The 25,364-nt window shown below is 37.3% G+C and overlaps 2 protein-coding genes and 1 long non-coding RNA gene across 4 annotated transcripts in view; 1 reads left to right on the top strand and 2 right to left on the bottom strand.

The window, feature by feature from the left end:
* The window catches only part of LOC107550820 (uncharacterized), a 5,145-nt gene extending 4,557 nt beyond the window's left edge, over window positions 1-588 (top strand). The window contains exon 3 of the long non-coding RNA XR_001604704.1: window positions 7-588. This is a non-coding gene — a long non-coding RNA (uncharacterized lncRNA). The remainder of the gene's footprint in view (window positions 1-6) is intronic.
* The window catches only part of LOC107550804 (tumor necrosis factor receptor superfamily member 5), an 11,115-nt gene extending 7,342 nt beyond the window's left edge, over window positions 1-3,773 (bottom strand). For both annotated transcript variants that reach the window (XM_016232179.1, XM_016232180.1), the window contains exons 1-3: window positions 3,646-3,773; window positions 3,162-3,230; window positions 2,886-2,937 (exon numbers count right to left, since the gene is read on the bottom strand). In XM_016232179.1, coding sequence (XP_016087665.1) covers window positions 2,886-2,937; window positions 3,162-3,230 — 121 coding nt within the window. In that variant the 5' untranslated portion in view covers window positions 3,646-3,773. The remainder of the gene's footprint in view (window positions 1-2,885; window positions 2,938-3,161; window positions 3,231-3,645) is intronic.
* A 3,396-nt stretch (window positions 3,774-7,169) lies between these two features.
* On the bottom strand, window positions 7,170-24,950 carry LOC107550819 (intermediate filament family orphan 1-like). The gene is made up of 9 exons (XM_016232197.1): window positions 23,642-24,950; window positions 17,884-17,944; window positions 16,800-16,895; window positions 14,589-14,729; window positions 12,786-12,973; window positions 12,556-12,676; window positions 9,669-9,758; window positions 9,093-9,223; window positions 7,170-8,914 (listed from the first exon to the last, which is right to left on the bottom strand). The coding sequence occupies exons 1-9, from the start codon at window positions 24,595-24,597 to the stop codon at window positions 8,830-8,832; spliced, it is 1,869 nt and encodes a 622-aa protein (XP_016087683.1). The 5' UTR covers window positions 24,598-24,950; the 3' UTR covers window positions 7,170-8,829.
* Between the last annotated feature and the right edge of the window lie 414 nt (window positions 24,951-25,364).

Genomic DNA, 25,364 nt, shown 5'->3' with positions numbered 1-25,364 from the left:
TGTAAGGTAGCATAACTATTCATGTTGAGATGAAGAGTTGAATAGATGAGATGAATGTCCTATAGGAATTTGCTATATTGAAAAGCGCTCTTTAAGAAACGGTGCTCTAAAAAGGTTATATCTGGTAATAGCAAGAGTTATGTAGAAACAAAAAATGAATGTCCGCAATTAAATATCAAGACTGAAGTGCCTTTTTTGACTGATTTGTGCAGCACTCGAATGGGTTGTTGATTCCTGAAATAAGGTTTGTGGTTAACACGAGCTCAAAATACTTCTGTCAGGTTTTATTGTATGACATTTGTTGTAGTTCTTGAAAAGTGTTTTCTGTTAAAGGGGACATAACACACACAGTTTCTGCCAATCTCATGTTAACCTCGAGTACCTATAGAGTAGTATTGCATCCTTCGTATCTCCGAAAAAGTATTTAGTCTGATCAGATTTATGAAATACAGATACAGCTTTACACTTCCCTCTGAAAACAGTCGAGCTCCTGGAGGCGTGCAGTGGGCGGAGCTAAAGAGCCACAAGCATGCAAAGCTTTTGTATAGTGATCATCTGCAAGCTGTGACATCGACATAAATAGTTTCCTTAAAGGGGTCATATGATGCTGCTAAAAAGAACATTATTTTGTGTATTTGGTGTAATAAAATGTGTTTATGCGGTTTAAGGATCAAAAAACACATTATTTTCCACATACTGTACATTATTGTTTCTCCTCTATGCCCTGCCTTTCTGAAACGCGTCGATTTTTACAAAGCTCATCGGTCTGAAAAAGCGAGGTGTGCTCTGATTGGCCAGCTATCCAATGCGTTGTGATTGGTCGAATTCCTCAAGCGTGTGACGGAAATGTTACGTCCGCATCATATGACCCCTTTAACATTGGGTTCTTTGGAAAGCTGAACAAGGTTATCTTTCCCTCACAACCAAAAAACACTTCTTTGGTGACAATGTTGATTTTCGCACTCTTCCGGGAGAAGCGCCCATACAAGGAAATCCACCCTATATGATGTCATGCAGAGCAATAATAAAAAAAAATAAAAAAACTTTGCAAATCTTTTTTTATTCTCAAACAGCAACATCACACACTAACTAAAGTTGAAAAAGTGAAAAAACATAATAGGGCCCCTTTAAGCAACAAGGATGATTTGGTTAAAACAAAGATATACAAACGTATTTTGGTAATATTAGATAATATGTGGTACTAAAAGTCATACAGGGAATGACGCAAGACTACGACTCCTCCCCCTGATTTCCCTTGCCCTGTATCTTGTTCTCTCATTGTCTGTAGGTGACCCGGAAACCGATTGAACTCAGCCATCTTGAAGGACATCCAGATTCACTAATTGCAACGCGAGGAACAAGGAGTGAGGAAGCTTCCCGAGGAGTTATGAGTGAGGATACACAGGTGTATCCTTCCCTCACATCCTAAGGGAGTGGAGCTAAGATGCAAGGAAAGGAAATTATGAAAGTAAACGGGGATGAAGAAATAAGAAATGAGAAGCACCCTCTGAGTCCCAGACAGGTCCATATATTTGGCCTGCTAAATAGTTCTTAGGCATCGGCACTTATCTCAGATCGCGTTTTTGATAATTCACGCTATGAACAAGCACCGATTTGCCTCAGATTTTGGGCCAAAAATCATGCACTGTATACCTGGAATTTGAAAAACTTGAGACCATTTGTGTGAATTACTGCCACCTGTTAGTGTGGTTTGGTGAGATGTGCTTTTATTACATGTACACTTTATTTTTAACGTAAAAGTAGGTGCAGCCATTTTTAACATGCATGTACAAAGCTTTGGTTCCCTTTCATGGGAACTTCGAACTGCGTCCTCTAGGGGTCGCTATGGGGAACGCCTCGTCGTGACCCGTGTCTGAAGCATACATTGAAAAAACACCAACTCGTTGGCCGGCGACAGCCATGACGTCACTACCGGTGCGACTATAGTATAAATAGGCACCGGGAGCTACACATCATTCTCTTCTTCGTCTTCATTGACTGTTTTGTTTGAAGCGTGCATTTCTGTGGTAAGAGCGATCTCTATTTATCTCATTATGGTGAGCACTAGCAAAGCATTTAAGGATGTGTGCATCCGTGTTGACGTTGTTTAACATCTGATGACACACACGATCTATGTGTTGTTTGTTTGGGCAAAGAGCACGCACGCGATGTCTCCGAGGGGGCAATCCCAAGAAAAAGAAGCTCTGCTCTCGTTTGTCTTCCTGCCCTGCGTATGATGAGCTTTTGGAAATTATGGATTGCACCACGGCGAGGCTTTACTTGCCTTGAAGAGGGTGAAGATAGTGACGTCGCGAAATATAAATAACCTATTGTACAGCATAGATACTAAAATGACTATCTAACATATTTAAAGTTGTAATAACTAAATTTGTATTTGACTGTGCAAAGACGTTCAGCTCAAAGGGCACAAACTGAATTTTTAAAGGCGGATGTGGGTGCTCGCACACAGACACACTCACGTACGTGCACACACACTTTTATGCACAGACTCAGACTTGCTGACTGAGGTCTCTTAAGGGGAGAGATGAGAAATAGCATCAAAAACAGGACGTTACAAAGTAGCTCAAACAGGCAGTGGCATTCTAATGAAGGAAGTGGTTTATGCTTCTGTGTCAGAACATACCATTTCCCATCACGAGAGAGAAAGAAAGAGAGGGAAAGGAAGAAGAAAGAACGATTAAGAAAAACCTAATAAACCATTGATGTCCCGGGCAATTTCTTGCTCAGACCACATATGTAATACTGGGAAGTGTTGTGACAGAAAGGTACGCTCACGCACTCCGCAAAAACAGGGAAAGAATTCAGAGAAAGTGATGCTAGATACAAGAGACTTTGAGAAACATCGCCCCGAAATGCTTTCTCACCTGCATCACACAGCTCTTCTGAAAGGGCTCTGGAATTTCTCATTTTTCCGTCCTGCTCAAAACAAACAACAACACACAAGATAATTTGTATTGGATGCATCCATTAGAGTGACACAGTGTCTTTTAAATGCACACTGAAGTACGGTTCTGTGCTAATTCGGTTCACAATTCAGATCAACTGATTAATGTGAACACAGAGCATGCAGCATACTACAAGTCTTCACATCAAAGCGTCTTGTTAACAATATATACCGTACATATTATAGCATAATTTACCATGGGGAGCCCATATATCAGGTGACCTGTCAGCATCACCATGGCTACAGATATCACTGTCACAAGCATCTGTAAACGATACAACTTTATCAGACACGAAGTGATCCACACAGACAACATATCACACACTCTCCATCAGTCACTGGAGAACATATGAACAAACAAACTTTCGAATAAAGAAGTGTGATTTAGCACAGATTAAAGTTTCACTTCGATGTTCACATGTTCATGACTATTAAAATAATATATTGCATTATTCAACAGCTGAGTTTGCAAAAAAATAAAAATAAAAATGGGGAAGTAGATTTCTGGATCTGATGAAATAGCAAATAAGCATGTGACTGACTCGTTTTGATTATTTTACTTTAAGTCATTTTAAAGTCTAGTCAAAATCTTAGAAGAAAGACCTACATTTTTGAAAAATGAAGCAAGTGAAAAAAAAGAACCTAACAATAACTGCAATATAAGTGAAAATAGTCGGTACCTCACAATTAGTCGAAATCCAAATGTCATCAAATGCTTTCAAACTCTTTTTCTGTGTCTTCTGCCAGTCTGTTTTCTGTTCTGATCATTTCATCTCATTGTTTCCTCACCTGCTGTGTCTTCCTGTCATTCCCCTCCCTCTCTTTCTCACACTGCCCTTCACCTGCTTACAGTTGTAGAGAGAGAGAGAGAGAGAGAGAGAGAGAGAGAGAGAGAGAGAGAGAGAGAAGCAATAGCTTCACTGTGCTGTCACCGTTTCATTGGCGTTTCATTATTACTGGTTTGATTAAAGCAAGATACATTCAGAATGTGAGTGTATTTCTAAATGAAGTAGTTTTGGGATGCCTCATAAAAATATACACATATGAACACATTCATATGCTTGCAAACATGTCTGCATGGTGCTGCAGCAAACATGTATACATTAAAAGGAGTTTGATGGACATAAAACTGAATGGAAATCAGTTAAATGAAGCAGATAAAGACAAAAGGTCAACTCACAAAAAATGTCTGTGGCTTTGATCTAAAATGTCTTTTCAATTTATGCCATTTCTTTGGCCCTTTTTTCCAGTGTTACCTTATTAAGCAAACGAGTAGTTTTGGGATGCCTCATAAAAATATACACATATGAACACATTCATATGCTTGCAAACATGTCTGCATGGTGCTGCAGCAAACATGTATACATTAAAAAGGAGTTTGATGGACATAAAACTGAATGGAAATCAGTTAAATGAAGCAGATAAAGACAAAAGGTCAACTCACAAAAAATGTCTGTGGCTTTGATCTAAAATGTCTTTTCAATTTATGCCATTTCTTTGGCCCTTTTTTCCAGTGTTACCTTATTAAGCAAACCAGTGTGCAACAGTCTGACAGAACAACAGATACTTAGAGGAAAAAATGACCTATAGAATGAAAAAGAAAAAAACACATCATGACACAAAAACTCCACTCCTTGCAATGTGTGTGTTCAGCAGTAACCTTTATTCTGAAATCTTTTTAAAGCTCCAGTCTTTCTGTACACTTGCAGTGAAGCGAGCAATTCCTGTTCTGCTTTGGGTTACATACATACATATTTATATATACATATAGTCCTGTTACTCTTTAAATCAAAATACGCATGTGCCATTGCTGCAGTCGGGGGCCTTTTCCTCCCCTTAGACACTCGGGTGGGTCCTTGGAGCAAAACATTCACTGGACAGCATCTGATATCCACAACCAGTGGCACATGTGCAAATTTAAAGAGAACCCTTGGAGGTCCCTAAAACAGAAACATCCCTACAATTCCACAGTAGAAACAAGATTCATTCCTGTGAGATGTTACAGAATGACACGGAGATGCTATGAATGAAATCATTTCAAATGTTGTAATTCTCTTGTTAAGGTTCAGGACTTGCTTGCATAGCCAGCATTGGAGCGTACGCAACTCTCCCTCTGTCTCTTCTAGGTTACAGTATCGTTGCATTCATAGAGTTATTGCCATTCTTTGTAAGCACTTTTGCTTTTTTTTTTCAAATTCTGTTATTATTTTGGTGAAGATATTGCGTGGAATTTACACATTGTTTGTAGCCGCTGCAAATTTGAAATATCCAAAAGCCTTTTAAGGAAAATTCAGTCAGTTCCAATGAGTCATTTTCCTGACTGATCCTTTTCATACAAGACCAGATTTGTGGTTATTGAATTGTTAACAGAATTCTCATAAAAGACTTTTGTTTTAAGGTCTTATTGCAACAAACAATAAGTAACTTGCTGTAGAAAATAACCAGTTACTCATTGCAGAAACCAGGAGTGCTCACTCCATACATATACACATGCATACATAGTCTTACACACATAGTTCAGCACAGTGCTGTGAAACAATATAAAAAAAATGAACTAAAATAAAAATAATAATAAAAAGATTCTGTGAATGAACAATGGCTCAGCTGTTTACAGTGCTTATTATTGGCAGCAGAAGTGCCACAAAAAATATAAGCAGCAATATTTAGTCCTCAAAATCAAATTGTAACATTTTAATTAATTGTCAAGCTCATCCTTTTATTTTTCTGGGCTGGCCTTTTTTTTAATCAAACAAAGATTTTTTTTTGTACATACTGTTTAATTGGTACCCATAGAACAAATGAAATAAACTTGTTGATAGAAATAAAATCACAAGAAACCTGCAAAACCCCGTCAGAACTTCACAGTGGTAAGAGGGAAAAACCTAAGGCAGACACACAGTGTTGTTCATCAGTCAGTATGCAAAAAATAGAACAAGATAAAAAGAAAAACAACCTGAGGATGGTACATAACAAAGTTCAAATGATTAAATTCTGTTCTGGCTCAGCATAGAAAGTGATATGTACTGTAATATGTGTATTAAAGTCTTCACTCTTTGTTTTTCTACAGCAGAAATTTACATGCTGGACGTACAGCACCATGTTTTCAAAAGCACGAGGTTTTCATTTTCACTGTGTGAAATATCTTTCCTGAATGTTTTATTTCACATTTGGCACTCGAAATGTCTCTGTCAAAGAGTTTGAGTATCTATTCTTGAATTCAAGCTGTGGTTTACACGCAGACTACCTATTTGACGACAGATATGAATGACCAACAAAGCCTACAAGAAGTTGGTTTCTTCTGGAACTACTGTATTAGTAACTGTGGGCGTTTGATTAGAATTAGAGAGTGCTCTGCCAAAAGAAGAGCTGATTATTACAAATCATGTGAGGTTCTTGAGAACTTAAGCCTAGAATCAGATTACACATTAATTTGCATAATATATTGCTCAAGAAAATGAAAAATCCGGTGAATCTAACCCATTGGGATCTCACCCTATTAGGTGGATAGAAAAGAAAATGTGTTCACTGAAAAATTTCATGGGGTTGTTAGATTTCCAGTGGGTTTAATCCAATAGATCAAACCCATCGAGATCTCACACTCAATATTAAGCAATAGTTCAACAAATCTTAATTTGCAGGATGCATACAAAAATCAATCTCCAAATATTCCCCATTTCCACCTCAGAGTAAAAAATAAAGAAATTCACAAATATGAAAAACGAAGTTGCAGTTGTAAGATTTAGTCACAATTCTGAGAAACAATGTATTTAAATATAAAGTTGCAATTACTTGAAATAAAGTCGCAATTGTCAGATATTAAGTCAAAATTACAAAAAACAACGCCAAAGAAATATCAAGTCGCAATTATGAGGAACAAAGTTGTAATTATGAGACATGAAATCACAATTATGAAAAACAAAGCCACAATTGTGAGATAAAATCAAAATCATGAGAAACAATGTCAAATTATGATATGTCACTAGAAAATGACAAGAAATGAAGTCGTAATTGTGAGACAGAAAGTTGAAATGACATAAAAAAAGGTCAAAACTGTGAGATATGTCAAAATCGAAAGAAAAAAATCGTAATTGTGAGATATGAAGTCAAAATTCCAAGAAACAATGTCATTAAACATAAAGTCGCAATTACAAGAAACAAAGTCCAAATTGTGAGATATTATGTCACAATTCCAAAAAGTGGCAATTGTGAGAAACAAAGTCACAATTGTGAGATATAAATTCACAATTATGAAAAAAGAAAGTCGCAGTTGTGAGACATAAAGCTGCAAATGTAAGATATAGGGCTGCAATTATGTGAAATAAAGTCACAACTGTGAGACATCAAGTTGTAATTAAGAGAAACAAAGTCGCAGTTGTGAGATATAACCCTGCCATTATGTGAAATAAAGTTGCAACTTTGAGATATTAACTTGCGATTAACAATGATCACAATTATCTTTTTTTAAACTCTCAGGCAGAAAAGGATTTCCATAAGGTCCTGCTGTTAAAAGTGCATAGAAAGGAAAATTTAGTTTGTCAAACATTTCATGGGGTCTTTAGTAAGATCATTCATTAGTGAGTTATCAGGATCTCACTTTCTAAAGGACCTATCAACTGTAACAAGATAGGATGCTCTCAAAAACTCCCAAGGATCAAGGACTCCACTATTATGAAAATTATTTGCTCTAAAGGACTTCACTCACATCACCTTATCAGCTTAGTCTGGACTACAAGACTGTTCCCAATGAAAACAACTGGTCAGACAAACAGACAGATCTTTGCATCAACCTCAGCCATCAGAGGCACCAGCAAGGTCTTAGCTAAGAGGATACGAAACGGAAAAATGCCAGAACTATACTGGAAGGATTTTACTATCCAAAATAGAAAGACCTTTGAAATACTAGATATTTTATGGACTGAAGCATCTACAGCAGCGTTACATATACAGCATTTTCATGAAATGTAATTTTCTGAAATGTATCTCCACCGGCTGAGAAAAAGACTCAATATCACTGATTTCAAAGACGAAAAATGAGGGGAAAAGTAAAAAGGAAACAACTTAAAGTTTGACATTCGTAATGCTCTGATCTACTCTGAGCCATAACATCCTCAAATCTCACTCATCTGACCTCACCCATCACTCATGTTTTCCACCCGCAGTAGAGGAAGTCAAAGAGTTCATTATTCTGAAGCAGCCTGGCATCAGCACAATACCAGTAGCATGAAATGTCATATATTCCGTGTGAATTTGAGCACAGAGATGGGGGACGTGCAGGCTACAGTTACCTCCACCCTTCACTTGCATTAACAGCCGAGTATTTACAACAGCTCAGACAGGAAGCACAACACACCTACTGACCCACGGCTTACAGCGGCACGTAACGTTACATGCGACAACGAGAAGTGAGCAAATGTCCCCTCTAGGTCTCTAGGAAATGGAAACTTTGCAAAAACATCGTCAGTGATTCTCTGCAAGAAATACGAAAACAAAAGTGATTGTATTCAGTGCTGAAAATATGATGACTCAGACATTCGGGGATCAGATCGGAAAACATGATCGATACCAGCCGGTGGATGGGCTCGGTGAAATCAGATAAACGCAAACAACGTTATCAGGACTCTCATCTTTTTATGTAGGTGTGAAAACAGTCAAGCTGCTCTGCACAACCAACAGGGGGAAAATGTCGCAGTACATGTTCACTTTAGGGCATGGAGCACACACAATGTAATTCCATTTACCACCACTAGAGGCAGTGACTGGACAGACTGCAAAAACATGAGAAGGGCTGATGATGGGTGCCATGAAGAGATGAGGGGCACTTTTTCTTCTTCTTGCAAACACCTCCTTTAGATCTGATGGCATCATTATCTTCCTCCTTCCTCAGTTTTATCTCTCTCTGTTTCTCCGTTTGCATCTGTACCACCTCCAGGTACAGGAGAAGTGGATTTACTGTATGGTGAGAAAAGAGTCAAGGAGAAGAAAAAAAAAATCTGTGGTTTATAAAGGTACAGTGTGAAATCTCAAAATCAGGATACGGTATGAACAGTGTGCAACCAGATAACGCAGGGTTACGAATAACCAAGTTAAAGTGTCAAAAGCTCAGAAATCTTTGTGGATATCTGCATACTTGTTTCCAGTCTGAGTGATGAGTCTCCTGCAGGTTTCCATCTGCACATCCAGTCCTCTCTTCATACTGCACATCTCCATGTACTCATGAAGATGACGGTTCATGTCCGACTTTGCTGTGGCCAGTTCCAACTACAGAGGAACAGACTGCATAAGACTGGGCTTCTATATTTACATTTATGTGTACATTTATTCACTTAGCACTTAGCAGCCAGTTAGAATGAAAAGAAACGAGCAGTACAATAATATTTACTTGTAAAATATATGATTTACTACTGTAGCTGCGTCTTTAATTCTTTCAACGTTAATAAAATTTACTGTTATACTGAATGTTTTGTTATTTCTTTCTTACTTTGCAATATAATGGCTGCTTTTCTAAAACGAGACTGCCTCGATGTATGCGGCCGAATCCTGTCAGGGTGTTTTTCCGAAACCTCAGATGGGTTTATTTTGTGATAATGATCAGCTGACTGTAGATTATCTTGCTTAACATAATATTGCAATTCACCAATCAGAATCATCAGAATGAATAAGGCATGAATGTAAAGTAAAATGCTGGTTAATGTAAACTTCTCACCTCTATCTGGTCTATAGTCTCCTCATATTCCTTCTCCCTGTTCTTAAAAAGACATTCCGTGTCCTTAATCACCTTTTCCAAGCACTCCTCCTGCTCAGACAGACAGAGAGAGAGAGAGAGAGAGAGAGAGAGAGAGAGAGAGAGAGAAAGCCCACAAACACATTATCTCATGCTGAAGCATAAGCAATCACCAGCAGATGAGATTTTACCAGAGGGAAAATAAAATATTAGATTAATGACCCCGCTGATGGAAAACTCTAAACACTTTGAATCCTTTGAGCTTTTCATGAAATGCAACACACTTTCAGCCAACATCGCATTAACTAATGTCAGTAATGTTTAGTATCGAACTGCCCCCCCAGTAAACTGGACCGAGTACCCTGACCTAAATATGAGCAGAGAGTGAGTGTGTGTGTGTGTGTGTGTGTGTGTGTGTGTGTGTGTGTGTGTGTGTGTGTGTGTGTGTGTGTGCATGTGTGTTTGCATGCGTCCTGTGAGTGAACCACATGACTGGATGACCAGTAGAATCCTATTCTCCTTTGGACACTCTGAGCGAGCATGTGAATCTGAGTTTCATCCTGTGTTGAATTTTGTGAAGCTGCCACTGCCTGGCTTCTGTTAGAGCTGCCAAGCCTGAGAGATGAAGGAATACTCAGCAGTTCACCACATACATTAAGAAATTCATGAAAAACAAAGAGAGACAGACAGGAGGAGAGGGAGAGAGTGCCTGAGGAAAGAATGCAAGGGTATGGTGGAAATTATAATTCAAGTGTCAAGAGTTACAATAAGAGGAAAGAAATATGAGAATGATATGAATTATTATGATATAAAGCAGGGCATAATGCTGGGTGAGATGAAAGTTACTTTTAAAATAGAGAGAATCTACATACTACATAACTTGATTTTATACAAATACAACTTAATATCAGGTTTATGCTAAAAACAAGTATCATTGTATAAAAAAGCTATTAAGTTTTTTTTGTTATTAAATGTTTTAGAACCATAAACCTTGCAAAACTGGATTCGATTTCTGTCAAAAGGCTTATTTGATTTTGCTTCTCATGTAATCTTCTTGTTAAGATGTTTATGATATCCTTGCTGGAAAACAAGTTATGAATTAATTAATTTAGATGAATTAGGTAAATATTAAAAAGTAAACTGGTGCACCAATAACATTCTTGGATTCTAATCAAAAGTCTTGAAGTTCCTTACTATCAATTATTCCTCTTCCATGATTTTGTCTGTCCATTTTTTTTAAATATTAAAGATGCAGTCCGTAACTTTTTTTGATTAAAATTGATCCGAAATCAATATTTGAGCAAGTACATAACCAGCCAGTGTTCAAAACTATCGACTTACTTTAGCTCGATTCACAACAGTTATCTTATAATAATGCTTTCTAATTTGAGTGGTAGGGGTAGGTATTCGCGGGAAATTCGAGCATGGCACTGCGTCATTATGTCACGTCTGTAAACATAAAGAAGTTGTCCCGGCTACTAGGCTATCGCATGTGAGGATCCTGCAGGTGGAGGATCGCTTATAGCCTTTTCTCACAGCAGCTAGAATAATTAAATGTATCATATTGACGGCGGATTGTAATCCATAAAGGATTATGTGTTTATGAAACACATGTGAATGAAATTAAATTATATTCCAGCTATAAATGTGCTTCTGATTACAGATAGCCTGGGATTACAAAGATTTGTATTTTAAAGAAAACCAGTTCGAAGGGAGCATAATTAGCTTTTTGGGTTAAAAGAATTTCTTTAGTATGAAATTCGAAGAGTATGACAATTAGATTAGACTGTGCAGAAATTGAAATCTACATGCTAATACACACTATACTCATAGTCACCAATGCTGATGTTGTTAACATTAATCATTTGAGAATAAAGTATAACAATAATAATAATTTGAATGGTTTGATGTGATATGAGCTAACCGATCTTTAGATTTAATCACCATTGGTAGCGAGATTTATGGTAATGCTTTTTTCCTCAGTTGGTCAGAACAAACGTGGCAGACTTGTTACTTACTTGTTCAGATGGCAATATATGGTGACAATTCTTATTTGGGTCATATTCCAAGATGTAGGCTAGAATCTGTGATTGTGAAGTACAGTAAATATCCACACCGGTGCGGTGACTGACTGCCACACATACTCTTCAGAACATTAGATTCATCCGCGCTGGAGCCGTGCCGACTCACAACCCACGCAAGCTAGATAATTCCGCACACAGCTGCAATTCCAGGTTTGCAAACAGAGATGGCGACAAAGAGGCAAAACTTACGGACTGCAGCTTTAAATATGTACTTATTTTATTGCGCCTACTGTACTTTTATTGTTACGTTTTATAACACTCCACTTACTATTTTGTCAGTTTTAATTTTTATGAAGGTAAAATAAAAACTTTTTTTTTTGCTATTTCGAAATACAAGAATTCAATTATATTTTTTTGTCATGAAGTCTTTGCACTGAAGGCTGTTATTGAAAAATGGGCCAGTGTCAATTATACTTGACCCGCTAGCATTTTTATTTCACATTCAAAGAGGTTAGCCAATCATAACAGAGGTAATTTGCATAAAATTAAAGCAAAAACAGCCTGTTTAATTTTTAGTACTGGAAAATGTTATCACAATATCAATTATATTACATCAATTATATCACATTTTAGTGCCTAACATTATAAGTGGGACAAAAAGTTTGAAAAATAAATTATATTGGACCCTTGAATATTTAAAGGGCTTTTAATCAAGGCAAAATTTCCATATGTACAAAAACATGTTTACTAAATGAGGAAGTAGTAAGAAATAACAAGAACTGTATTTCAACCACAAATATCAACCACTTAAAAACCAGACTGAATCCAGATTCTAGTACACTAACCTCCCCCTGACTGGTGTCTGTTGTTAAAGTGCATCCTGGGAAATCCTCCCACAGAAGGAGCGTTTCCTCGGTCTCTTCCCAAGCCAGAGAGTCACAGTCATCCTCAAACTCGCACTCACGCCTGGCAAAGACATGGTTAAGTTATTACAATAGTTATAAATAGACTGTAAAAAAAACTGTTAGGAACCACAGCTCTGACCAAACAGTGCAAAGCATTTTTAATGGCTCACAGTTGGGTCAGCATTCTCTGCATCTCTTCATTGATCTGGAGGGTTGAAGGGGTGCACACTTCATCCTCTCGCACACCACCTCCATCACTGTCAGACGTGCTGACTGGCTCATCTGTCTCGCTGCCATTGGCAGGTTGTGCAGCTTGTTTGTGGGCACGAGAGGTGATGGCATTCTGAGGGCTGGAAACCTGAGATGGCAAGAGAAAGAGAGAGGGTTAGGCCATTTCACAGCCTTCACATTTTTGACCCACTGAAACAAACATGCAAAAAGATTTATAGGTTGGACCGCTCCCCTCTTCTACCCATAATGCAATAGACATCAGTTCTCTGTGTCTCAGACACTATAGCAGGCGTCAGCAGAAACTCACAGCAGCTGAGTCAGTGACATAGAGGGGGGGCTGGGATGTCGTATGAATTACAAGGGTGCAAGATTACAAGATTATAGATTACATTCAGTGCAGAAAATCAATTTGGTTTGTTTTCCAGTAATAAGATTGAAACTGAAAACTACACATTTACTTGAGAATCATCAGGCATTAAAATGCTCTTGTATTAAGCACAAATTAGCTAGATTTGTGCTGAAAACAAGTCAAATTTAATTTTATTGCGCTTTTCACAGTATACATTGTTTCAAAGCAGCTTAATAGAACATCAAATTGTAAATGCTTATAATATCTGAATATTTTTATACCTTAGATATTTAGCAGATTAGAGCTAGATGATAATATATTTACATATTGCACCGATATAAACAACCAAGCAGTTGAGATTTGCAATATAGTATTTATTGCTTTATGTGAGTATACTGTATGTATGCTGGTAAAGTTGGATATACTGTACTAATGCAAAAAAGAAAATAGGGTGAGAAAAATATACTTAATTCAGACATATTTTAAGAACAGTTCTTAAAAGCTTTAGAGTTTCTATTGTTTCTATATGTTTCTTGTTTTGTGTTCTCATGTTTTAAAGGGTTTCAAAGTATATTGTGAGATCAGTATTACAAAAAGTAATATACTGTATGAGGGTTTCTTTTGATTTATTCTTGTCTTATTAATATATTAAACTGTGCCAAAATAATACAAGATTTATTGTTTTTATTAATACTGTTTTTAAATAAAAGAATAAAAAAAGATTTATAACGTGAAAATGAAGTAAAATGTCAAAGATTATACATTTTGAATTTTGTAAAAACAAACGAAAAAACAACAAAACAATTCTCATGTCCATTTTAAAATCAGTCCACAATGAAACAGAAAGTGGGCAAAAAAAGTTCAATATTTTCATCTATACTTGCAAAATGTACATTTTTCACAAACAGTATATCTACTAATGGTTGCATTTACATGATAACATATATGAATAATTTTGTAAATTATTTCATTTTGTTAGAAACAACATATTTATAAGATAATGTCCAGCCATGACATATAGTGAGCTTTAAGCCAATTTGATTTACACTGAGGATTGGATCTGACATTAAAGGAGTTTCTTATAAAATTGTTATTAAAACGTTTATCAAAAAAGGAAAGAGCATTTACAAAAAGCTGGGGACTTAGTAATGTTGCATCATTCACAGTGGTTTCTGAATTTAACAGTAATTTTGCATTCTCAAAGCCTCGCATAACCGCATATTTCATATATTATGAAATGTTGCTCCTTAAGTAGTTTCATCTTTTTATAAGTATTTTTAGATTAGAAAACACAATATGTCAGCGTTCAGACAAAGATCAGCAGTAGAGATAACAATAATGATCAAATAACATAGAAAACTGAGGAAGTGCAGATGTGCGAGTGTGTGAATACCTTAAAGATCTTGATTGGATCTTCACAGTTTCTTTGTTGGGCAACATCACACAGGCGAGCTGTGATGTCAATGCGTCTGCAGATGTCCATGTCCACTTTCATGGCCTTCTCCTGGATCTTACTGTCCAGCTCCGACAGGTTCTGTATTTGTGTGGGCATTTTGAAACAAGAGTGATTAGATAACTAATAACAACTATTTTCTTGGTATTCTATTTAATATTCAAGAAGCTGGAGTTTCAAACGATATGAAACTGAAACCACAGTGGCATGTCTATTGTGGCTCACAATGAGGCAAACTGTGATGTCTGTATCGTTCCTTGCATTTACGGCGAACAGCATGTATGTATTAAACTCATTCACAAAACAAGCTATTTTTAACTCTTCGAACTCTGATAAATCATTTCTGGGAAAAGTATTTGATACAAAGGATGGTAATGTTTCATTTTCAGATAATAAATTCCATGAAACACATTCAAAAGATTTAAATAAAGTGCTAATTGTGGAAAATATGGAGGTGGGAAATTATAAGTGTACTCGGTACATGTATTTGTGTGTGAGCATTTATGTGAACAAAGGCACAATGCTCATTCATTTCTTCAGAAAATGTGATGACTGTGTCTGCTCTCAGAAAACGTGAGTGCTATGAGTGTAGCTGCTATGAAAGCACCTATTGTTCATGAGCTCGCCGGAAACAAACCCCTGAGTGTGTGTGATTTGTTGATTTAAACTCTACATGAGCAATGCAATGAAATCAAATGGCTCCCATAAAAAGTTTAGACCATCATAAATTGAATGAATTCCTGTGCTACTTCATGCTGGTTTGTGCTGGTTAGAGCTGCTCTTAGTGCTGGTCAACCAATATGATCTTGACACCCAATACCTTAGTGCAATTAAATGAAAATGTATCTAAATGAATGGAAAATGTATATTAAATGCAATTAGCTTTTAGCTACTTTAAGTAGGACTTAAGTACATCTTTATATGTAATTTCATAATTATTTATATTGTCTGGACTGAGAAGTATTTATGGTATATTAAAATATATTTCAATGTAATTTCTATAGAAACTTGTATGTCATGTATTTAAATATATTTGCAATTACACATTTGTGATGATGAAGTTGAAATTTAGTACATTTAAAATATATTAAAGAGATGGTTCACCCAAAAATTATGATGTTGGTAACCAAACATTTGGCGGTAGCCAATGACTCCCACAGAATGAAAAATAAAATGCTATGGAAGTCAATGGCTGTTATTAACTTTTTTTTGGTTACCAACATTCTTCAAAATATCTTCTTTTGTTTTCAACAGAAGGAAGAAACTCGTACACTTTTGGAACAACTGACAGAATTTTCATTTTGGGGCGAACTCTCCTATTTTAAATGTAATACTAAATAACACACTATAAGTAAAATTACAATCAAGTACTTTAAATGTGCTTTAGTATTTTAGTCAAGAAGTACACATCAGTATAAGTGTAGTTCTATATAGCATGATAAAAGTTTATTAAAATATAATAAATTCAAATGTACTTTAAAGAAATCATTTTGAATTTGATATTATTACAAAGAGCATTTTTCTAAAAGCGTAGTTAAGTCTGTTGAGAAACAAGAAAGTGTACTCCTAAGTACACTTAAGCTGCCTTTTATTTCATTAATATCATATTATCTGCAAGTACAGTTTTTTTTATCTACATTAAAGGTTTGAAGTAAAGTGCATGTTCAATAAATTAAGCAAAAAAAATTAAGCTAAATAAATTATTATATTATTATTATAAAGGGAGTACGGTTTGGGGCGACATGAGGGGGAGTAAATTATATCATTTTAATTTAGTGACGTGACATGTGGCCAAGTATGGTGACCCATACTCGGAATTCGTGCTCTGCATTTATCTTATCCAAAGTGCACACACACAGCAGTGAACACACACACACCGTGAACACACACCCGGAGCAGTGGGCAGCCATATTTTTGCTGCGGCACCCGGGGAGCAGTTGGGGGTTCGGTGCCTTGCTCAAGAGCACCTCAGTCGTGGTATTGAAGGTGGGAGAGAGCACTGTACATTCACTCCCCCCACTTACAATCCCTGCCGGTACGAGACTCAAACCCGCAACCTTTGGGTTACGAGTCCGACTCTCTGTCCTGTATATGTTGTAGCCCTGGCTGTGTTTGAGTGTACTGAGAGTGTGTTTTGCTGCTCTTACTCACATTGCTCATGAGTCCTTTAAAGAGCACGAGTTCAGCTTTCAGTTGTTGCACCTGGAGGGCCAACTCATCCTGACATTCCTCACTCTCCTGTAGGTCCTACACACATACACAAATGCATATCCATAATTATTATTCATAAACAATTAGACATTTTCTGGGCTAACATCATCAAGATGTTACTCACATACTTCCAAAAACCCAACCTAACTCTTTACTTCATGTTAGTATAGCAAGAAGCCTACTGCACAGAGCAAAAGCGTACAGTACATAATTACGTACTGAACAATTATTTAAAAAAATCTAACTTATAATTAAGTCATTTTGAACACAGAGGAAGTAACTGAATTAAGAATTATCAATACAGCTCTAATTTAGACTTAGACCAAGACTAAGATTAATCTTTGACTTAATTAATTGAAGCTAAGACTAAACACTACATTTTAGTTATTAAGGTCATTCTGAGATAAAGAATTTCTCAATTAAACAAAAATTGCCATCATTAGGCATTACACTGCATATAGCATTACTGCAGTTTTGCCTTTAAACGTCTATACACTGACAGTTTCAATCAATGTTGAAAACTGATTTGACCCCAAAAGTAAAACATTCCAAAAGTCTCAAGCTGAAATGAATCACCTGAGGGTCGAACAGGCAGGAGTTTCTTATGTGTGCCATATGAACTAAAGCTTCAACCAAAACAGACGACATAATTTCCTTGATCAGTTTACACTACTGATTACAGTTTACACTACTGATTTAATAAGTTTTTATTAAAGAAATTAATAATTTTATCCAGTGAGCAATTTAGAAATTAAATTGATCAGAAGTGAAAGTAAAAAGTATGAAATATTTTTCTATCACCAAATGAGCATATTAGAATAATTTCACTGAATACTGAAATAATGGCTGCTGAAAATTCAGCTTTGCCACAGGAATAAATAATATTTTAAAATATATTAAAATAGAAAACAGTTGTTTTAAACTGTAAAAATATTTCACAATGTTACTGTTTTAATGTATTTTGATTGAACAAATAAGTATAAAAAAAGAAAGAGATGTTTTGGCTTTAAAAGGTGTTCCTCACCTCATGTAGATCATTCATTCTCTGTTCCATGTCCATTCTCATGGTGTATTCCTCTTCCCATCTGAGAGCAGAAAACCAGAACATCAGAACCAACACTATAGTTTGTGTCCAGGGCTGGATTTACCTCTTATTGTGACATAGGCAAAATACATTTTTGGGCCCCTCTTCCCTATTACCACCCAAAAACAGCAAACTAAAATTATAATCCATGGAAATCATTACAGTGTTCTCTATGCCAGAATCCCGTTACTGATTACAAAACATAATTTAGATTTAGAGCTACTACTGGAGACTTGATACTTTAATATGCAAACTAGTTACTAGAGAGAAACTGTAAGCTGAACTGCTTCAAGAACAGTGCCATTTTTACATCCATGCTGAGAAATGCTTTTCAGTTGTAAATCTACTTTATTGATAAAGTCGCAGGGCAGCGCTGACTAATTTCTGTGCACGTGTTTGATCCGCGTGTGTGCTGGACTGTGAGTCTGTATTGCATGTGTGTACGTTTATATGAGAAAGAGCAGGAGAAAGAAAGTGTGCTGTTCGTAGATAAAACGTCATTTTGTGTGGAAAACATGGAAATAGTTTGTTGCTTTTGTCGTATTGTTTGTTATATGTATTTGCTTGGTTAATGCCTTATTGAGCTTTGGTTCTTTTGCTGTTGTAGGCATCCTGTAGAATAAATAATTATTTATTTATTGTAATTGGGCCCCCCGGTACGTGTAAGCATAGCATGTGCCTAGAATGTCTATGCATAAATCTGGCCCTGTTTGTGTCCCAACAACAGGAACATTTAATGTTCACGCAAAGAAAGAAGGCGTAACTTTTATTCTCGCTGTAGTATTGTTGTTGCCGCCACCGCCATGTCATGAAGATGCTGTGTGTTTCATTGTGAAAGCGAAACTACTTTGTTTGGCCCTCCAAAAGAGGACGATATCCGCTTACGTCATGCCTAGAGCTGATCCGTGCTGATCGCTGAGGAAATACATCAACTTCGCGCTGTGGATCGCTGGATCGGCTTTCACCGTGAACGAAGCGGAGTCCAGCTCGGGGTCGTCACATGTGGTCGGCACAAGCCCGCCGGCCGCTCCTTCGTCGAATCCGTCGGCCTCGCCGTTCTCAAGCCCGCCGGCCGTTCCTCACTCAAGCCCGCCCACCGCCGCTCACTCAAGCCCGCCGTGTGTGATGCTGTGTTTTGTTGTGAAAGCGAAACTACTTTGTTTGGCCTTCCAAAAGAGGACACGACTAGAAATCAGTGGTTAAGTTATATTTACAACACTGCTCCAGAACACTTCAACCCAAATATTCAGATGTGTGCAGCGCATTTTATGGAGGACTGTTTCCTGGCAGAGTAGAATACAATGCCGGCTGTTCTAACTCACAGACTGTAAGTAAGTTTTCATATTTAAAGAATTTGCCACTGATGATTCAAATTTGGCCAATCACAACGCACTGGATCGCTGGCCAATCACAGCACACCTCGCTTTTTAGACCGATGAGCTTTGTAAAAATCGACGCGTTTCAGAAAGGTGGGGCATAGAGGAGAAACAATAATGTACAGTATGTGGAAAATAATGTGCTTTTTTTTTTACCTTAAACTGCATAAACACATTTCATTACACTAAATACACAAAATAATATTATTTTTAGCAACATCATATGACCCCTTTAAATCTTTCAGTGAAATGGCTGGTCTGGTTCACAAAACCGGTCTGAAAGATTAATTTACAATCTGACTGTTAGTATGTTTCTCACACAAAACTATAGCATTACTTGACAAGACATGGAATATAGACATGATACCTTTATGGTGATTTTACATCCTTTTTTTTAGCATAAAAGCTCCAACCTCCATTCATTGTAATTGTCTGGAAAAGTGCAACCTGTATATTCTTCAAATTTTCTCCTTTCATGTTCCACGTAAAAAAACTAAGTAATAAATTACATGAGAGTGAGTAAATGATGGCAAACGTTTCTTGTTTGTGCAAACTAATCTTTTAAATGCTATATAAAATCCATATCAAATAAATACAATTTAATGCTGCTTGGAAGATCTTGTAACGCAGGAAGAAACAAATGCAAAACATGTATTACTCTTGTTACAGGAAAAAAAATACTGATATTTAGTGTGTGTGTGTGTGTGTGTGATCTTCAAGTGTAAGTGTTTTGAGTATGCTAGCTCAACTTAAGTGCAATGATTGCTTCCATTCAGTCCTTTTAAATGATCCATCAGCCCAGTCAGCCCTACAGTAATTTACTGTGTGGCTGTTCAACAGTAATATTGTCCAGTGCAGTAGTATAGTGCAATGACATGGAGCCAAACAAGCCCTGTTCTTATGTAAAGCTACTTAACATTCAGAGCATTGCAGCAGCCTCTACATTTATTAAACTTCCTCACTGGATTGCAAGGTTAGTTTGAGGCCATGCATTACTGCCAATTCAATGTGCAAACATGCAATTACAGAGGGAGCGACAGATAACAGGAGTGAGTAGAGAAGAGAGAGAGAGAGAGAGAGATAGATTGCTTCTCTGCAGCTTTTCTGAGTCCTTGTGTATGTACTGCAATGCAGATATAACATCCATCACTGCTGCTGGATGCTGTGGCTGTAATAGAGCAGCCTAGATGAGACAAATTATACAAATTGCAAGTGTGTCTATTAATGTGAATGACTATTAAGTTTCTGAAAGAGCACTTACGTATAGTGCAATGACATGGAGCCAAACAAGCCCTGTTCTTATGTAAAGCTACTTAACATTCAGAGCATTGCAGCAGCCTCTACATTTATTAAACTTCCTCACTGGATTGCAAGGTTAGTTTGAGGCCATGCATTACTGCCAATTCAATGTGCAAACATGCAATTACAGAGGGAGCGACAGATAACAGGAGTGAATAGAGAAGAGAGAGAGAGAGAGAGATTGCTTCTCTGCAGCTTTTCTGAGTCCTTGTGTATGTACTGCAATGCAGATATAACATCCATCACTGCTGCTGGATGCTGTGGCTGTAATAGAGCAGCCTAGATGAGACAAATTATACAAATTGCAAGTGTGTCTATTAATGTGAATGACTATTAAGTTTCTGAAAGAGCACTTACATTTTTTTGTTGATCACTATCATTCTAAAGCTTAAGGTCAGTATGCTTTTTAAAATATTTTTGAAAGAAATCTCTTATGCTCAACCAGGCTGCATAATATTGTGAAACATTATTCCAAATTAAAATTATTGTTTTATATTTTAACATATTTTATGCAATTTATTCCTGTGATTGCAAAGCTGAATTTTCAGCATCATTATTCCAGTCTTCAGTGTCACATGATCCTTCAGAAATCATTCTATTATACTGAAATGCTGGTTTGATAAAACATTTCTTCTTATTACTGCTGAAAACAGCTACTTTGTGGAAACCTCTGTACATTTTTTCATAATTCTTTTAACAATAGAAAGTTCAACAAAACAGCATTTATTTGAAATAGAAATCTTTTGTAACATTATAAAAGTCCACTATCGCATTTGATCAATTTAATGTGTGAATTAAAGTATCAATTTCTTTCTTTCTCAAAAATAAATAAATAAAAACATCTCAGTGACAGTGATTAATTGTAATAAACATTTATAAAGTCACAAAAGATTTCGGTTTCAAATAAATACCGTTCTTATGAAATTATTACTGTTTTTACTTTTCTATTTTCTATGGAATCCTGAAAAATGTATCACAGTTTTCACAAAAAAAAATATTAAGCAGCACAAGGATCACGTAACACTAAAGACTGACGTATAATAAATAAATAAAAACATCTCAGTGACAGTGATTAATTGTAATAAACATTTATAAAGTCACAAAAGATTTCTGTTTCAAATAAATACCGTTCTTATGAAATTATTACTGTTTTTACTTTTCTATTTTCTATGGAATCCTGAAAAATGTATCACAGTTTTCACAAAAAAAATATTAAGCAGCACAAGGATCACGTAACACTAAAGACTGACGTATTGGCTGCTGAATATTCAGCTTTGCCATCACAGGAATAAATTACATTTTAAAATATATAAAAATAGACAGTTATTTAAAATTGTAATAATATTTCACAATGTTCCAATCAAATTATTTACTGTATTTTTAATCATAAAATCATTGGTGATCATAAGAAAAAAAAATACCTTGTGTGAAATAAACAGAAATTATTAAATATCATTCTTCATTGTGTTCACTTAGTGAAAAAGAGTCTGGAAAACATGCCTTGATTATTTTAAACAACATTTTTTTTAGCTATATCATAGGTAGACAGAAAAACGCTTTCGAGGATGAGAGCCACAGACAACAAAAGATTGCTTACTAAATTAGAAAGCCAAAACAGAAAATAAATATAGAAAAGAAAGTCTGAGTAGAGCTGAAACCAGAGCAAATGGCGAAGCAGTCAGACGGCGAGACACTGAACACACGATAACATCTGTTATGAAGCAAAAGGGTTTAAGACAGAGAGCCAAAATGACTTTTCTGCTTTTCAACAGTGTTTTTTACCTGTCCTGATGAGTCAACAGACTGTAATGAGTTTGCAAATTGACGGTCCGTTCAGCCCTAAATTAAGCTGCAATACGTGACTGACAGCAGGTGGAATGTGGAGCTCTGGCTGCTGCAGGTCTGGACATAAAGAGCTGTGACACTGATCGAATACCACCATTTATGAGAAACACGGCCATTATTTCCCCTCCAGCTGATTCTTATCGACTATATACTGTACATATGATCATCCTTGCTTTTGCTTCTCATGTTCACCTCTAGCTTTGTGAAACTAATAAAAGCCCTTGGTATATGTTACTGTTACTGTTTTCAACAGTGTTTTTTACCTGTCCTGATGAGTCAACAGACTGTAATGAGTTTGCAAATTGACAGTCCGTTCAGCCCTAAATTAAGCTGCAATACGTGACTGACAGCAGGTGGAATGTGGAGCTCTGGCTGCTGCAGGTCTGGACATAAAGAGCTGTGACACTGATCGAATACCACCATTTATGAGAAACACGGACATTATTTCCCCTCCAGCTGATTCTTATCGACTATATACTGTACATATGATCTTCCTTGCTTTTGCTTCTCATGTTCACCTCTAGCTTTGTGAAACTAATAAAAGCCCTTGGTATATGTTACTGTACATGAGTCTGAAGTGCATCTGTCTCCACCCCATCCTAAACACCTAAACACGTATCACCTTCACATTTATCCCATAGATTTTTCAATACTCCATTCAAAGAACTTAAGCAGTCGTGAGAAATAAGGACCAAAATATATACTTAATGTCTCTGCACATGACTACTAGCAGATGAAGTAAATGATTTATGGGCTATTTTATCCCACAAAAGTTGCAAGTCACAACTCGTTCTCTTTCATGACCAATATTACTTTGTTGTTGTCTTGAACACCTGCAGGGTCGAGCCTTTTCAGGTTTGAAAAGTAACCACTTTGTGAGGTGGTGACTGCAGTCTGCTCTGCATTACAGCAGGGATGTTCGTGACTGATGCACAGGTTATCAGAGGTCAGTGCGAGTCAGCAGCAGAAGGACAGACTGCACATTGGAACTGAAATAACCCAGTGTGCAGGTGTCTTATCCTCCTGAGATCCAGAAATAAGGCTTTGCCTTTGAGATTTGACAATATATGCTGTCTGAGTCCTCTATAGTGAAAATGCTTTGAATGTTTCTAATGAATACATTTTGATTACAAATCAAGTTATCAAGCAAAGACAATTTTCATAATTTAGATAGTCACCTTCGCTTGTACTCATCCCGCTCCCTTTTGATTTTGGCCAGGACGTTGTAAAGTGCTCTGATCTCTGGGGTGATGGTGTCTATCTGGACACCCACACCGTCCGGGTGGACCCACGACACTCCGGGACTGGTGACCCGAGACTCTGACCCGCTTCCCAGTTTACGGGTGTGATTGTAGGACCAGATAGTGCCCGGGAGGAAGCGAGGGGGAGGGTTGGGAGATGTCCCGGTGCCAACGCTGCTCACATGCGGAGCATTGTTGGAGTTATTGGTGTTGGCCGAGGCGGGTTCGGTGGTGGGTGTTGAGAGACTAACCATAATGGTTGGGTTCCTATTGGTGTTTGGGTCATTTGTGGTCTCATCATCAGCTTTATTGGGCTCAAGCTTGAGGACAGACGTAAGAGAAGGCATAAACAACGTAGTAGGTCGTTTAGCAGAGTTGTTGGTGTTTTGGAAGGACAAAGACCCAGGCCGGACAGCAATAGGCCCAATAAACCCAGTCTGCACACCAATTTCTTTGGTCTTTCCGTCCTCCACACCTCCACTTGTGTTATTGCAGTCTAAAGCCTGCTGTAGCTGTAACTCCAATATCTTATTGCGTCTCTCCAGTTCATGCACTTTAGCCAGAAAGCATCGGAACCGCAGATTGAGGGTCTTCAGGACGCTTATATTGGATCCCAGGTCGTTCCTCAATGCCATGGCTGTAGGTGGAGGAGGTTGGGACCAGTGGAAAGATGGACTGAAGTGCAGATAAGAGGATCCCGTGAGGCCGGGTTGTTCTCCGAGGAAAAACGAGGATGGGTCAGGAGCTCCTAGGACAGCAGCCTCAGGGAGTAAACCGGAGGGAGAATCGGGATGACCGGGTCCTTCTGGATTCTGCTGCTGCTGATGAGGATGAGGATGAAGAGGAGAATGCATGCTACGGCACGGAAAACTGAAGCGCTGCAGATCGGGCATGAACCCAGCTGTGCCTGACTTTTAAAATAGTTAACGGCTTGATTTCAAATGTCAGTGGTGTTTAGCGACCCAGAGACACGGCGATGTCCACATTTAACTCGTTAAAGCCTTATGTAACGAGTTAAGAGTATTACAGCTTGCGTGCAAATGCTGAGTAAGGATGGGTAGACGCTGATGGAGATGAAGCGGCTCTCACTGCAGCAACCGATAAACGCGCAAAATATAGACTAATTATAAAAGCACGCGAAATTATTCAAACAAGCAAAGAATATTATAACAACTAACGCCAGCGAAATACGTTTAAAATAGGTCCAAACGAATGTCTTGTGGCTTCCCCGCCTGGAAAGCTGAATACACTTGAGCGCTCGAGTCTCTCTGCGGCGCTTCAGTGCAGACACTACCGTAATATCAGCAACAGCTCTCGGCTTGAGTCTGTTTACTGGAATATTCCAGAGCCGCAAAATAATATTTGGTAGAGGACTTTGCGCAGAATTATCTTTATATGTAATCAATCGCCGTTCGAAGGCGAATGGCAGCTCTCCGTGTGCTTTTCCCCTTGTGTGTTTGTCTAAGAGTGGTTAATACGGTAAAAAGATATTACCTCATGGATCATGATAACAAAGCAACTCTGACGTCATAGATCTGCAACAAATAGCCTAGCCCTTGTACTTATTGGGTTTTATAGGGCTTCTGATTTTAATTTGTATCTACTTGGAAACTACTAAATAAAAGTCTTTTCGTCATTGTAAACTTTATTAACATTTCAG

The sequence above is a fragment of the Sinocyclocheilus grahami genome, unplaced genomic scaffold (assembly GCF_001515645.1).
Source record: "Sinocyclocheilus grahami isolate Dianchi unplaced genomic scaffold, SAMN03320097.WGS_v1.1 scaffold408.1, whole genome shotgun sequence".
Classification (NCBI taxonomy): Eukaryota; Metazoa; Chordata; class Actinopteri; order Cypriniformes; family Cyprinidae; genus Sinocyclocheilus; species Sinocyclocheilus grahami.
Note: the sequence above shows the minus strand (reverse complement) of the source record. Positions and strands in the feature narration are given on the sequence as shown.

Excerpts from the sequence above, each read along its gene's own strand:
- LOC107550819 (XM_016232197.1), bottom strand. The coding sequence starts at position 24,597 with ATGCCCGATCTGCAGCGCTTCAGTTTTCCGTGCCGTAGCATGCATTCT. Across the intron at positions 16,896-17,883 it reads GAATGAATGATCTACATGAG|GACCTACAGGAGAGTGAGGA; the intron begins GTGAGGAACACC and ends GTATGTGTGTAG. Across the intron at positions 12,974-14,588 it reads ATCCAATCAAGATCTTTAAG|GTTTCCAGCCCTCAGAATGC; the intron begins GTATTCACACAC and ends TTGCCATCTCAG.